General features: G+C 59.9%; 1 protein-coding gene across 4 annotated transcripts; it reads left to right on the top strand.

The window, feature by feature from the left end:
- The first annotated feature begins 812 nt into the window (after positions 1 to 812).
- On the top strand, positions 813 to 14,748 carry MAX (MYC associated factor X). 4 transcript variants are annotated; one of them, XM_074954495.1, is made up of 5 exons: positions 813 to 979; positions 1,111 to 1,137; positions 8,305 to 8,412; positions 12,993 to 13,116; positions 13,912 to 14,748. In XM_074954495.1, the coding sequence occupies exons 1-5, from the start codon at positions 944 to 946 to the stop codon at positions 14,097 to 14,099; spliced, it is 483 nt and encodes a 160-aa protein (XP_074810596.1). In that variant the 5' UTR covers positions 813 to 943; the 3' UTR covers positions 14,100 to 14,748. The 4 variants fall into 4 exon arrangements, with proteins under 4 accessions (XP_074810596.1, XP_074810595.1, XP_074810599.1 ...); XM_074954494.1 differs by having other exon boundaries at positions 12,987 to 13,116; XM_074954498.1 differs by lacking the exon at positions 1,111 to 1,137.
- Positions 14,749 to 15,129: the final 381 nt, after the last annotated feature.

The raw sequence follows: 15,129 nt of genomic DNA, 5'->3' as shown, positions 1-15,129 counted from the left end.
ATGGGCTGACTGTGCACCCACAGCACAGGGGTGCAAACTTCTCCTCCCAGATTGCCATCAAACTAGGGCAGCCCCGGCGCAGGAGTCCCGCAAGGGCCTGTGGAGGTCTTGGGCAGAGCCATTCCAGTGGGGGTACTGTGAGGCCTGTAGACAGGGGCCCCCAGGGTGTTTGTGTGTGTCTTTAGCAGGGAAGAAGCCTTGGCCATAGACCACCAATGTAGGGTTTGTGGAGGCCCCCTTGTGAAGTTGGTGTGGTCTATGCCATGTAAGTGCAACAGGGGACTTGGACCCAGCCTGGGATCCATGCCCCCTAGGTGGGCATGGGCCTTGGACCCAGCCCCCAGGATTCGTGCCCCCTAGATGGCCATGGACCTTGGACAAACCCCCCTGCCCCAGTGTGGGGTCCCTGCCCCCTAGGTGCGGTAGGGTCCTTGGACACCCCCACCCCAGTGCGAGTCTGTTCCAGGTGCGGAAGCAGCCCTGGGTACAGCCCCCACCGTGAGGTTGTTAGTAGGGTGGGGTTCCGCACACTCTCCGCCTCCTATCCACGTGTCTTCTTCTCCGCGGAGTCCTTCCTCCTTGCCCAAGACTACAGCCCCCGGCGTGCAGCGCGCCGCCGCCGCAGGGGGCTCCGGGGCCGAAGGCAGGGCCGCGCGGGGCTCGCTGGGACTTGTAGTTCGCCGAGCTGGGACACCGGCTGCCGCCCGCCCCCCAGCGAACTCCACCCCCCAGCAGGCCCTGCGGCGGCGGCGGCGGCGGTCACGTGGCCGGGGGCGGCGCACGGTGGTGGAGGCGGCGGCGGCGGCGGCGGCGCTGGGGCTGCGGGAGGGAGGTGGCTGCGCCGTGCGGGCTGTTGTTGTTGCGCTGCCCGCGGCTCCCGCTCCGCGCCCCGCCCGGCTCGGCTCGGCTCGGCTCGGCTCGCAGCGCCCGGAGGCCCGGCAGCATGAGCGACAACGATGACATCGAGGTGGAGAGCGACGTGAGTGGCGCCCCCTGCCCCCCTGCGGCCCGGCCCGTGTCAGGCCCGGCCCGGCCCGGCCCGGCCCGGCTCGGCGCGGGCAGCGGCGCTGACAGTAACGCGTGTGTTTCTCTATCTCTCTCTTATTGCAGGAAGAGCAGCCGAGGTTTCAGTCTGCGGTACGTGCCTGCCTTTCCTTGCTTACCGCCCGGCCCCGCCCGGCACGGCCCGGCCCGGCCCGGGCAGCCAGGCCGCGCCGGTGTGAGCGCTAGGGTGGGGGTCGGGGGGGGCAGGCCGGGTGCGCGGGGACCGGATCTAGGGGCTCCGACCCAGCTGGCGCTAGCTCCAAGTTCATGTGATCCGAGACGGGCATGTACTGTGAGCTATCGGGGTTGGGATCCAGGCTCGGGCACTCGACGCAGGCTCAGAGATCCAGGCTGGGAGGTGTGTATGGAGGATCTGGGGCTGGGGTCTAGGGCAGGGCGAGCCAGGCTGCGAGGTGTGTATAGGGGAGCCAGGTTCAAGGGAGCCAGGCTGGGAGGTGTGTATGGAGGATCTGGGGCTGGGATCTAGGGCAGGGCGAGCCAGGCTCAGGTGAGCCAGGCTGGAAGGTGTGTATAGGGGAGCCAGGCTGGAAAGTGTGTATGGAGGATCTGGGGCTGGGATCTAGGGCAGGGGGAGCCAGGCTCAGGGGAGCCAGGCTGGGAGGTGTGTATAGGGGATGTAGAGCTGAGATCTAGGTCAGGGAAGGGTCAGCCAGGTGCATGTGCTCCAGGGGTGGAGTGGGATTGGAAGGATCATCTGTGGTGGGGTGGGAATCTAGATCAGGCATGTTGGGCATGGTTTGGGAAGGGGGATCTAGATCACGGAGGTGTAGAGTGGTGGCTGGAAGGGGCATCTGTAGCAGGCATATGTGGAGTGGGAATCTAGGATGGGGTAGGAAGGAGGATATAGACCCAGTGTGTTTGGGGGGAGGTCAGTGTGTGAGATGGGGATTTAGATGAGAGGAGTGGGGTGGAGGGGGCATCTCTAGTGTGAGTATGAGAACCAGGTGGGATCAAGATCAAGCCTGAGTGGGGGGGTTGTGGAGAGGAATCTCGACCTGGCATGCTAGGTTGGGGGGTGTGTGTGGAGGGGAATCTAGGCTGGGCATGTGTGAAGGAGGATTTGGAGGGGAATCTAGACTGAGCATGTACGGTGAGATCGGGATCAAGGCCAGGTATGCATGGGTTGGAGGGGAATCTACACTGTGTGTGTATATGGAGGAGATTGTGGCTAGACATGGCAGTAATGGTGGTGGGGATCTAGGCCAGGTTTGGGGGTGTGTGTGGAGGATCTAGGCTAGGCATATATGTGGATGAGGGATCTAGGCCAGCCAGGCATGTGGGAGAGGGATCTAGGCCGGTTGGGCTTGGTTTCATGTATGTGGGGGGATCTAGGCTGGACGTGTGTGTGTGGGAAATCTGGGAGAATCTAGGCCAGGCACATGCATGTGGAGAGGTTCTAGGCTGGGGGTGTGTGGGATCTAGGCCAGGGTGTGAGGAATTGGAGGGTGGACCTAGAACTGTGTGGCATGTGTGGCTGGGGATGTAGGCTGGGGGTGTGTGGGGAGAGCTGGGCTGTGTGGGCTCATTGTGTGTAGGGTTGTGAGTGTGAGGTAGGGTTGTGAGTGTGAGGAAAGGTGCAGGGGGATCTAGGCCATGCATGGGAAGGGTGGGTAGTGTAGACTGGTTGGGGTGGGGGGAAGATGTGGGGGACACACAGCATGAGCTGTGTTGGTTTGGGAGAGGGGCCCCCGTCTCTATGGAGGAGTAGCAGCTTTGAGCGTGATGGAGTTACTGGGCTGAGATCCCAGGCCTAGCAGGTGGTGGTATACTGAGCACATAGGAGAGAACCCCTTCCTTGGTCGGGGGGCAGCTGAGGACACTGCAGCCTGCCCAGGGCTCGGGTCAGGGATTGAAGGTGTGACTGCTGTGGTTCTGTGACATCCCATAAGGCAATTGTCTTGTTTGGGAATGGCTGCTTGGAGGGAGTTGTTCTGTGTTAATGGTTTGAGTACAGCCGAGGTGGGGTTGTGGTACAGACCCCCCCCCCCACCCCTCCCACCCTGCCCCCCATCCCTGCACTGCCTCCAGAGGATTGAATGAGTACTGAGTGGGAAGTTGTCGTCTTTGGGGTGGTTAATGTGAATGGGTGACACTGAAAACACAACACTCTGTCTTGGGGTCCTGGCTGACTCTTTGAAAAATCCCTGTGCGTTTGGTTGGGGTGGCCCTTAGTCTCCCCAGCTGCGTTGCTGTCTGAGGTGCCACCTCTGCATGGAGCAGCAGCCTTTTCCAGTCAGGTTTCCAGCGGTTTCTAGACTGTAAGATCTGGATTGCAAGGGGCAGATAGAGGGGATTTAGCTCGGGTTATCAGATTACTAAACCAAGTGGGTTCGTGATCATCAGCTAGCAGTTGCCTTCGGTTGCCTGTCTGGTTAGTGGAGCATCAGCAGTGCCAAGGGGGTATCCGTCCAATTCTTCAGTTTGTCTTGAAATTCGTTGTCTGCCTAGATGGTGCCATGCGCCGGTGTTTTATAGTTAGAGGTCCCATATTGTTCTCATGTCCCTCAGTGGGACTCCTAAGGATGTGTATCCCTGTACCAGGCCTTGCCTAGACCAGTAAGATTGCAATAAATCAGTTTCTCCCTGAATCCTTTGGGGAATGGTGCATGTGGATGAACCATGTCCCTAGGCTGTGTAAAAGGACCCTCCTAGATTGCTGTTGGGCCATATATCTCTGTTCACTCCTGGATTATCAAATTGAATCTTGCTCACTGGCTCGAAATCCCAGGTTTGTGTGCTCTGCTCTTCAGGAGGGAAAGGGCCATCCCACCAAATTGAGGCAACTTCTAGCTGTGTTTGGCCTGGAAGGCCCTTGCCGATGGATATGGTTTCACAACCAGATTTTCCTGTCTTAAAAAAACATTTCTCACCCCTCTTGCTGTGCGAAAGACTCACCCGAACAGGGCAAACAGCTGTCAAATGCCCAAAGAAAAGAAACTGAAAGTCTAGGATGCTTTCCTCTAGCCTTTCAGTTTTCATACTGTTCTGTGTTTCTGGTAACAACTATAAGTAAACATGGCTCAAACGGAAGTGGTCACTGCTTTTTTAAGAAGCAGGAAGGATTTCAGGTCTCAGCCAGAGGGTGGCAGTGTAGAAAGAGCTACTACTGGGTAGGCCTAAAAGTTGAAGCCATGATTTGCGTGGCCATGTTTATGAATCTCTCCGAATTGCAGTGAAAACTTTTTTGGCTGTAAAACTTTCTCTGCAGCGGTTGTACCCTCAACTCGCTTGCCTCCTGCTAGTGTGGGAGAAGCAGGCCAGGAAACATTCTGCCTGTTTGCGCTGTCCAGATGGAGTAAAATGCTCCACAGTAAGCAGCAAATATGCCAACAGTAAATTAGCTTTTACGGCTTGGAGCCCAGTTGGCAACTTGTAGCTTCTAAATGCCTCTAAACTCAGTGCTGGCTCTGGACAACTTGCTATGAGTTGCTAGGATGAGACGTGTGGGATGGGTTTTTTATTTTTTATTTTTATAGATAAAGGCTTCCTTAAATAAGTCTTGGGAGCAAATGACTTTGGGAGTCCCTTTGTCTTCCCTTGCCAGCTGGTGGAAGAAACCCTGGGAGCATGAGCTTGGCTTGTGTAGCGTTGTTGGCCTGGAGAAGCATGGTCTCCTGTCGAGCTGTGCATGGTTCTTTCGACCCCCTTGCTGGTAGTTCTTGAGCCTTGTGAAATGATCTGTTTGTGGGAAAGTTCAGCTTACTCAGGAGAGGGGCTGGGAAGCCGTGATACGTTGAGGTTCAAGCTGCTAGAGCAAATAGCTGCTCCTGTTTGGCCTAGCACAAATGATCCATGATGTACTGAGCCTAGTGTCATAGTCACTGAGAGATTGTTCCTTAAAAGCACCCATTTGGTTCGTGCGGGGCTGGCTATGGAAAGTGACAATTTCAAGGAAGATTTTTAAAAGCAGCCCCTAAAGGGCCGCCTTGTGGCATCTGCTCCAACTGGGTAAAGCCCAGGATCAGGCCCTGGCTTGCCCAGCTCAGACTGGTGCAGGGTGTCTCCTGGCAGGCTCTGTTTTGCTCTCCCACATCTTTGGCTGGTTTGCAGAGTAGCAGCTTCCAGGGTGCCCAGTTGGAGGCTTCTCTGTGTCGCAAGCAGGAGACACCTCAGCGCGTGTCCCCAGTGGGCAGCTCCATTCCTCGAGGGCCTGGGGGCCAGCGGCTTGGCGTTCTGAGCTAATGCGATTGCGTTGCTGGCTAATCGAGAATGTTGACTAAGTGTCTGGTCTGGCTCGTGTCCTCAGGTGACCTGGAAGGAGGCAGCTTTGTTTTTATTCCCACCAGGTGTCATTAGATGACTTGACCTGGGTTTACTCTTCCCCTCCGTTAAGGGTTCAGCTGCTTCATAGGCAGGCCGGCTCCCCCATACTGGGCTGTGTTGGGCGGTGCCTTCTGTTGCCTGTGGGGGTGATCGGAGCTTGGAGCGCTCTGTCTGCTCCCGCTGGAGGGGGTGGAAAGCATGTGCTGGCAGAGGCCAGGTGGGCCGTACAAAGATTCCAGAGGCTGCTGCGTCCACTGCCCGCCCTCTCCGCTGGGGTGCTGGCTGCGCGTGGCATGCGGGCCGTGAGCCTGGCTGTTCTGAGATTTGCTCTCCTCACTTTCGAAGGATGTCTAGGTAGAGCCCTGCTTTTCCAATGATTGTGACTCTTAAAGACAGAGCAGAGCCCAGGGCCATCCAGCCATGTGTCTGAGCCAGGGTTTGAATGGTGGGGGTGAGGTGTCAGGGGTTTGGTATTTTCCTTCCTCTTGCAAGCGTGTGCCCCAAGGCCCGGCTGTGCAGGTGCTGGCAGTCCGCACCAAGGCACCTCAGGGCCGGCCGAAGCTGAGATCCTCTGCAGCACCTGCCAGCCCGGGAAGGGCGCTAGGAAGCACTAATGGAGAGTCACGTGGCAGCAGGCCACGCTGGCCGATGAATGGGGCAGTGTTGTCACATGGGCCTCGCTTGGCACCAGGCACTGCTTGTGCCAAGTGGAGCTGTAGGGATAAGAGCCAGTCTTGCATCCTCTCCATCAGCGGGTTGTGGCAGAGCCCGATGCTGCTTTCACTTCGCTCTTGCCTGGGCTCAGGGCTCGCTGCTCCCGCACTGCAATTATCCACGGCGTGGATGATGCTGTTTGCTGGGCCATCCCCATGTCTCGGTTGCTGCAGGTGACAGCCCTTGTATGGGGGGGGATTTTTGTTCTGCTGGTACCCACGTCCCAGCAAGCTTCCCTGCTGCAAGCTCAGCAGCCTTCTAGCTCTGGGTCTGCACCCGTCAGCCAACACGACTGCCTGCCTCGTCAAGCCAGCTTCCAGGGCTGGCTGGGAACCAAGCCAGATGGAAAACCAGTGCTTCTGCTGCATGGTCAATGACCGTATTCTTCTCCAGCCATTCACTCCCGGTGCTGCTCAGTGGCGGAGGCTGAGTGCACGGCAGCGGCTGCCCGCGGCTTTGCGCCTGCCTAGTTCTCCCGGCTCCGCCTTTGTACGGCCCCGCTCCCAGGACTGGAATGTCCAGCCTGGCTGTGTTCATCCAGGCACTGGACAGAGGCTCTGCTTTGGTTGGGGAGAAGCTCCCAGCACAGCTGCCCCTTTGTGCTCCTGCCAGGGCTGGGAGGGGCTGAGCTGAGCGAGTGCCTGGGGAGTGGGGGAGCCCAAAATGACTGAATTTGACTTATCGTGGGCTGCAGCTGCTTGCCAGCACCAGGGAGGCTGGGGAAAGTGATCTGCATACAAATAGCCCAGCTTGGAGGGAGCACACAGCCTCCCGCATGCCAGTCAAGGGACCAGTTCAGCCTGGGTCTCCAACTGGCTCTTTGCGGATGGCCAAGGGGCGGGCCTGGCCCTGGGAAGGCAGGAGGGATTAGCAGTACCTCTGTGCCTGACAGGCTGCTGTTGGGGCCGACTCCTTGTAAGACAGAGCGCCTGCATGGCCGTACTGAAACCCCTGGCGCTGGATGACTAGGGGGCAGCTGGCCCCTGCGTTTCCCCTGCCCGCAGGAACAGCCCAGGGTAGGTGTGGCACTGTGCCTTCTCCGTGAACAGCTGGCACGGAGAGCTCTAGTCAAAGACCTTGTGAAGAGCAGAAGCTGGCCGGTTGCTGGTCCCCCAGGGAGCTGATGGCAGGGTGTCTGCCTGCCTGTGCTGGGAGGACGGGAGGGAATGTGGTTTTCAGGCCCCAGGCCTGAGAGCTCAGATCTTTGCTAAGTGGATCCAGCACGCAGCTGGAGCGGCGATGGCATTGCCCAGCCTGTAGGTTCGGGTACGTGTCCCCGATGCCCTGCCGGTAACCCCTGGCAGCTGGGGCCCTGGCGCAGTCATGCCGGTGAATGGGAAGGCTGCCTGGGCTGCAGTACCAGGTGGCATTTGGGCCTGGTAAGAATGCTGCATACGTGTCTCCTAGCCCCCGCCTGTGCCAGCTCGCCTCCAGGAACTACCTCCCCCAAGCCCATGTTGATGTGTTGGCAGCACGTGCCACCTGCTCTCCGTCCTGTACCTGAGTCAGTCAGCACAGGAAGGTGACCGGAATCTGTGGGCACTTGAGGCTGCCAGAGAAATGGGTTCTGAGGGAAACCTGTGCCCACGCCAGCATGGCACCTGGCATCCCATTCAGAGGCCAGACGCGATGATCTCATGGTGCCATCTGCCCCTGGAATTTAAGGGACCTGCCGGCACGGCGATGCCTGTTGTGTGCAGGTTGTGAGGAGTGGTTGGGGTTTGAGGTGACGGAGGAGGAAGCTGGGTGGTCGTAGAGCCTCCTGCAGCCCCACCAGCGTGGGCAGAGGTGGGAGGACAGAATGGGACTCTGTCCGGCCCTGGAGGTTCCCAGCTGAGTCTGATTCTTCACCCTTGACCCCTCGGGTATCTGGTGCTGAAGCTCCTTGTGCAGGCCGGACCTGTTGCTGGGGCTGACGTCTCTGTTGGCACCTGGCCCTTCCCAGGGGACGCCGCCTAGGTGTGTGATCTACACTGGCCGTTAGCGTCAGTCACTGAATGATCCTGGTTGGTTATGAGCGTGGGGGCGGGGCCGGCCTGAGCATGGGGGCGAGGCCTCTTCCTGCCTGGACGGCAGCTCTTCCTCTGCACTCCTGACTCCAGCTACCTTGGCCGCTGCCGCCGCCGCTCTTCTTCCTCCCTCTCTTTCTTTGCATCCAGCAGGGCCACACTCCAGAGACCGCTGTCCCCCGAGCGCAGCGCCCTCCCCACTGGGCCAGGCTGAAGGTCCCTAACACCCCATCTCTGTGTCCTTTTCTTGCAGGCTGACAAGAGGGCGCACCACAACGCGCTGGAGCGCAAGCGCAGGGACCACATCAAAGACAGCTTCCACAGTCTGCGGGACTCTGTCCCGTCCCTCCAGGGAGAGAAGGTGAGTTTACTGAGAGAGCTAGCCCCCAGCCTGGCCCGGCTTCCTCCTGCACACACTCTGCCGGCCACCCTGCAGCCCGGGCTTAGAGACAGGGGCCAAGAGTGACCCAGTGAGACCCAGCCCGCGCGAGTGCCGCTGGGGGCTGAGATCCAGTGCAGGGAGGCACCTGGGGTGTTTTCTGTGCTGGGTGCCTCAGTACCAGGGATGGGGGGGGGGCATCTGAGGAGATGTGACGGCCGCTGACACATCGGGGATCAAACCAGGGCCCTCCAGAGCTGGAAGCCTGAGATGCTCCTGCTTGAGCTAAGAGACCAGGGCGCCTGGGCTGGCGGCTGTCAAGGCTGGTATCCTCAGTGGATCGGCACAGAGGGGCCCCGGCGCACCAATGGGTATCCCAGACGAGGTAGGGGAGCAGAGCCAGACTCCGGAGGAAAGGTGCAGAGGCGGGCGGGGTAGGTTGATCTGAGGGAGAAACGGTACAATGGTGTTGCTAGGAGAGCTGCGTTGTTGCCTAGATCCCATGGTCTGAGGGGTCGGGGAGGGATGAGCGCTGCCTGTCCTGCCGTGCCCTCCCGGCCGGCAGTGCAGCGTGTCTGTCGGCAGAGCATCCTGCTGTCCTCCAGAGCTGCTGCTCTGTCCCTTTTGGGCCCAGAATTCCCTTCTCCGCCAGCCTGCAGCCGTGGCTGTGCCCTGCTGGGCTGGTGCTCATCCAACACCTCGCTGGGGCAGGCTGCGGGCAGGGCTTGCTCCTCCTGCTGTCCACACGTGGTCTCCCCACCACATGGAGACTTGGCCTGGCACTGGGACTGTCCCGGCACAGCTTGATGCCCAAACACTTCAAGTCTCCCAACTCGTTCACAAGTCAGCCCGCCTTCCCCTGGCGGGGACCCGGCACCAGGCTGTGGCAGCCTTGGGTGTCTGGGCTGCACGGCCCAGGAGACAGCGGCAAAGGCGCCCACCCTGGAGACTGGGAGCCTTGATGTAGGCAGGCGTCTTCTGGCCTGCTGTGGGCAAGCCTTGTGCCCAGGGCAGTGGCCGCCTGGGCAGGGCCCCATCTCTCGTGAGACGTCTTAGTGCCGGACACGTAATGACGGGGCTTCCCTAAGGCCAGCTGTGCGGCCTCCAGCCTCGGGCAGGCAGCTGGTGACACTGGGTCAGCGGGCAGTGTCATGCCACCCTGAGAATGGCTGGGGCGCAGAACTGCTTCGGGTTTGGATCTGCCATACAGCATCCTGCTCCCTTACTATGGCGCCATCCTGTTCCCCCCCCCAGACCTGCCCAGGACACCGCCTGCCTCTGCCCTGGTCTCTGGCACCCAGTTCTTCTGGCCTCCTGTTGCTCTGGGTCGGCTGGCAGAGGAGAGCTGGGGGCTCCTGGGAGGAGGCCCCGTGGGTTGGAAAAGCCAGGCTCTTGACTGCCGACCTACCTTCTGGTCTGTGTTGTTTCAAAGGGAGCTGGCGCTAGCACCAAGCTAGGAGGCTAAGGAGAGCCGTGGGTCCTTTCAGACTGTGGTGGAGCTAGCTGTCCATCAGAGCTCTGTGGAAAGAATGAGGAAGCGCAGACCCGGCTCTTTGGAAAGGCCAGAGCTATTTGGAGGCTCCAGGCCAAGCACATGTCCTGTTAGGCAGCATTCCTGGGTGCAGTCAGGTCAATGACGCTGTATTGCAGCCCTGGCCAGACCCACCCTTCCTCATTCAGGCTTGGGCTGAGAACAGGGGCCTGCAGTTGGCTCCTGAGTCCTTACCTAGGCCCTGATTTGTGACGCTGCTCCTCACAGCCTCTTGCTTAGCACAGCAAGTCAGGCCACTCGCTGGGCTGCTGAAATCCGGAGGTAGGAGCCCCGTGGGAGGCCCCCACTTTTGGAAATCTCAGCGGGGGAGTTGCCGGGGTGATGCTGTCTCAGCAGAGAGAGGTGTTGAGCGTTACTCCTCCATGCAGAGCTCAGATTTGGAATTCCCTACTGCGTTTTCAAGCGATCCAACAAGAGAACCCCATCCTGTGTAACTGTAATATGTTCACCTGGGTCATCGGCTGGGCTTGAACCTGAGACCATCTTGTCTACGGCCCAGAGGAGTAACTCCGCTCACTGCTCTCGGTAGAGGGTTAACCCTATCCTCACACCAGCCCCCAGAGGGTGATGTGATGCACTCTGCCAGTGGGTTACACGGGTGATTGCTAGACACCAATAGACTGCTGGGAACTAGGCTTCCTGGGTGGGGAGTATGGCTCAGTGGCTGGCAGGGGTGGAGTCAGGACTCCTGGGTGCCGTTTGAGAGGAGGCATTGAAATTACATAGGGCTCTTTCATCTGTGGTCCTCACGGTACTTTGCAGGTGGCTCTGCAGGAGTAGTCTCTTATAGGAACCTGTACCTAGATTTGGCAGCTGCTTTGTGAGAGGCACTGAGACCTGGCTTCTCTGTCCACCTGTGCCAGAAGTGACTGCTCTCTCAAATCCTCATTGCCTCTCCTGTCAAATGAGGAGGACCCATGCTTGACTGCTCCCTAAAGCAAGGGCCTTGCTGAGTAAGGGCATAGAATTAACACCAGTCAGATAGAGAAGGGACCAGAGCTCCTGGCTCCCAACCCAGTGCGTCTTCCTCTAGGCCCAAGGTTATTGAAGAGAAGCTGGCGGGTCATGATTTGTTTTGCTTTAGCTCTGTCTGTCATGTGGCTACGGTCCCGCCGGCGCTGGGTGCAGGCAGCTGGAGCGCACAAGAGACAGCGCGAGCATCCAACAGGTTTTCCTGATTGCGAGCACAGGGAGGTTTTTCTGTGGCTTATTTATGATTTGGGAGAGTCGAACAACTTGGCTGAACTGAACTCGCTTTCGCAGGGATGGCGGACGGTCCATATATCTGGTTCCTCCACTAGACCGGGGAGATGCCCACAGGAAACTGGGAAAAAGTGTTTAGCCTTGTCAAAACTTGCTGGTTTTGCTGCCTTTCCAAAACCACTCAACTGGAACTAGAGGCCAAATCTGGGAAATGTCAGCCTGAGCCCTTAAACTGGGTTGGAGTTACAAGGAAGTGAAAACAAGGGATTATAATGGGAAGGGTCAGTCAACCTGAACGCAGGGGTTTCTCCTGCTCCCCCTGGAAGCAGAGTAATCCCGTCATATGCTGCCACCTCTGGAGGCCCAGCGATGTGTCAGGAAGTGCACTACACTGTGTCCTGGGGAGCAGGCTGGGATCAGCCAGGCCATGGTGCGGGAGTGCCCCTAGCTCGGGTGCAAAATGCCCAGGGGGCATTGAGTGGGTTCCCTGGGTGGAGAGGAGGCCTCCGCAAGCCCCACACTGTCCTCGCTTAGCTCCACTTCAGGCGGTCTGGGGATAGCCTTTCCGGCCTCCCATCTGAGGGCTGCCATGGCCAGATCCTGCTTAGCTTCTGAGCAGCGCTGAGCTCGGCTCGGCGTGTGGCGGTGAGCTGCTGGGACGCTGTGCAGCCTGTGGAGATGGGCCAGGCTTAGTGCAGTGCCTCACTCTCCAGGCTGTTAACCTGCAGCTGTGAGCTCCTCCAGCCTGCCTGCTGGACAGTGGCTGAGGCCAGCCTGGGCCTGTCCCTCCCTCCCTGCAGCAGCAGTGAATGGAGCTGGGCTTCAGGCAGTGGGTGGGCCCCAGCAAAGCTGCTTCTAGCCTCAGACGCTGTGAGTGACCCCATGTAGGCTGCATAATCTGTGCCTCAGTTTGCCAGCTGTCAAAGGGGCTGTGGGTCCCAGGCATGTGGCTCAGTGTTGTCAGGCACTCTGCCATGCCAGCGACCCTCTGGTGCAGCTTTAACAGTAACTAGGGCCAGGGGGCTGCCCCTTGGACAGGGATCACTACGTCCCCTGCTGGGCACCGTCCCTCCTGGGCACCAAGTAAGGCTGATTAGGTGATGAACAACTGCATTGCAGTATGTGCCAGAAGGGCAGAGTTAAGGTGATCCTGGCAGCCTTAATCCCATCATGGCTGGCCAGGGCAGCTGACTTTGAAGCTGTACCATTCCTCTAATGGTGCCTTTGGGGAGAACCTCCTAGGGTTTTGGGAAAGAAAAATGAGGACACAAGTATTGCCACCTAGTGCATCTGGGCTGCAGCACAATGCTCTATACCGGGCCCTCATTCCAACCTGTATTACCAGTGTGGGAGCTACACTCGTAGCTACTGTTGCACGCACTGTCTCCGCCAGGGTCTAGTTGGCTTCCCGAGCAATGCCAGCCAATAGGCTTACTGCTCCACACCAGCGCAGGTGCAGAGAGCACCCCTCCTGCCGCAGGGCCAGGGCCCAGCCGAGGGCAAGCTGAGACATCGTCACTGTGTTGTGCACACCCTGGGCAGCTCCCTCCTCCCCGCCCCCAGCGATGGGCTCAGGCTCTCTGCAGACTCAGGTAGCGTCACTGTGTCGTGCACACTTGCGGGCGCTCCCCCCTGTGATGGACTTAGTCGTGCCACAGGCTCCGGCTGAGCCGCTCACACCACCCGCTCCATGCCTAGGCCTGCCAAGCTGCGGGGCCTGTCCTCCTGGCGGGGAGGAGGGGCCTGGGAGCTCCCCCCCATGAACTAGGTCTTTATTTTGTTATGTTTTTTCCTACTATTGCAACAGGCATCCCGGGCCCAAATCCTCGACAAAGCCACCGAGTACATCCAGTACATGCGCCGGAAAAACCACACGCACCAGCAGGACATCGACGACCTCAAGCGCCAGAACGCGCTGCTGGAGCAGCAAGGTGAGCGGGCAGCGCCCGCGGGTCCAGGGCAGGGGGTGCTTGATGCGCCTGGGCCCTGGGCATTTCGTAGTCTGCCTGCGCCCCTGCCGGATCCGCAGCGCAGAGCTGCTGGGCGGGGGGGGGGGGGGGGGAGTGCTTGTTGCCCTGGCACTGGGTTTCCCCAGTCCAAACAGCCAAGACAGCTGGGCTCTGGGGTGCCCTGGGGTGGGGGAAGAGGAGGACTTGGGGCCTTGGGTGGGGAGTTGTAATCACGTTGGGACTGGGGAGCCTGTCTGGTGGAGATTGTTGGGGGGCTTCATTGCAGAGTGAAAAGAGCTGAATAAATGGGGATTGCGCCAAGGCTGCCCAGCTCCCTGCTGGCACTGGGTGTGGGGTGGGGGGATCTGCCCCATGTCTCGGCCCCTGCCAGCATTGTGGGTGTGGGGTGAGGGGAGCTGCCCCACATCTTAGCCCTGGGTCACCTGGTGAGGGGACCTGCCCCACATCTTAGCCCTGGGCCACCTGGCTCTCTGCCAGCACTGGGTGGCAGGTCTTGGCGCCTGGCTCCCCGCTGGAGCTGAGTGGGCTCTGGAGTTCTCTGTCCTCAGGCCCGTCACCGTGCGTGGCAGGGGGTCAGGGCGCCCTGCTGACCATGACCCTGTGTTGAGGCCTCAGCTGTGGGTGACTTCCCTCCAGCTTCCTGAGGCTGCTCAGGCCACCCTGGCCTGTGTTGGGGGCTGGGCTGGCCCAGCCTTGGCAGGCAGCGATTGCAGCGGTCAGAGCCTCGGGTCTGGACACTGTCCCCTCTCCCCGCAGTCCGGGCGCTGGAGAAGGCGCGGTCGAGTGCCCAGCTGCAGGCCAACTACTCCTCGTCGGACAGCAGCCTCTACACAAACCCCAAGGGCAGCGCCATCTCCGCCTTCGACGGCGGCTCCGACTCCAGCTCTGAGTCGGAGCCGGACGAGCCTCAGAGCCGAAAGAAACTGCGCATGGAGGCCAGCTAGATGCCTGGCGGCGACGGACTGGCCCCGGCCGCCCCGGCGCCGTTAGCCCCCTGCCCGCCCGCTCTGTAAGGACTCTCCCTTCTCTAGTAGAGGCTCTCGGACTGCAGCTTTCTGCCCCGCCCCGCCCCACCCCGCCGGTCCCGGCCCGGCAGCGTTTCCTTTGGGGGCCAGCCGGACGCACGGCCTTTGGATAGACTCTGGGCAGCGCTCGGCTCTGAGGAGGTGCCCCCCGAGTCGCCCGGTCGATTTTCTACGAGTGTTTCTATTTATACTAACGCGCCCCGTGAACCTGAGCCGCTGGGGGGAGGGGCAGAGAGCAGCGGTGCCCGTCAGGCGCGCCCAGAGCCGGGTGCGCCCAGAGCCAGCCTCTCCTCGCTGTTCGGGAAGGCCCCTGTGCTGCCCGGGCGGAAGCCAGGCGTCCGGCCTCCCGCTGTGATGTGTGGGAGAGGGGGGGAGGTTTTTATCGAGGGTGAATGGTGATGAATTGCTATTTATTTCCTGCTCTTGGTTCAATCCGGCCCGACTCTGCCGCTGCCCCCAGGGGCCCCGGCGACAGATTCGTAAAGTAATGATCAAATTTCCTTGCGCGCGGGCGTCCCTCAGCCGCCCGCCTTTCGGATGTAAATACACCCCAAGCATTAGAGCTGGTACTAATATCGGCTGCGTGGTGCTGGCCTCGCCCCAGGGCAGCTGGGCTCCGTCCCAGCGGGACGCGAAGGGGGCACCGGGGCTAGGCCTGGCGACGGCCAGCGCGTGTGTATGTGTGTCTGTCCCTCTCTCTCCGTCCTGTCTTCTCCCTGCTCCCCCCGTCCCCGGTTCGTGGCGTTCTCTGATCTCTAGTGCACACCGTGTAGCAGGCTCCCTGGCCAGGGCCTGGCTCCCTCCAGCGGAGCTGAAGTATGTTGTACATACTGCCCAAGAAGTGTCTTGCAAGTTAAGGCTTCCCCTTTACTATGAGACTATAAATAAAAATCTTATTTTATCCTTCCTGTTGGTGGCGGCGTTTTCTTGCCGGCATCCCTGCCTCCAA

The sequence above is a fragment of the Natator depressus genome, chromosome 6, assembly GCF_965152275.1.
Source record: "Natator depressus isolate rNatDep1 chromosome 6, rNatDep2.hap1, whole genome shotgun sequence".
Lineage (NCBI taxonomy): Eukaryota > Metazoa > Chordata > Testudines > Cheloniidae > Natator > Natator depressus.
The sequence above is the reverse complement of the archived record's forward strand: the minus strand, read 5'-3'. Positions and strand labels throughout refer to the sequence as shown.

Bases quoted from the DNA above. Each gene is read 5' to 3' on its own strand.
- MAX (XM_074954494.1), top strand. From the start codon at position 944: ATGAGCGACAACGATGACATCGAGGTGGAGAGCGAC. The intron at 980-1,110 runs GTGAGTGGCGCC...CTCTTATTGCAG, and splicing joins ACATCGAGGTGGAGAGCGAC to GAAGAGCAGCCGAGGTTTCA. The intron at 13,117-13,911 runs GTGAGCGGGCAG...CTCTCCCCGCAG, and splicing joins CGCGCTGCTGGAGCAGCAAG to TCCGGGCGCTGGAGAAGGCG.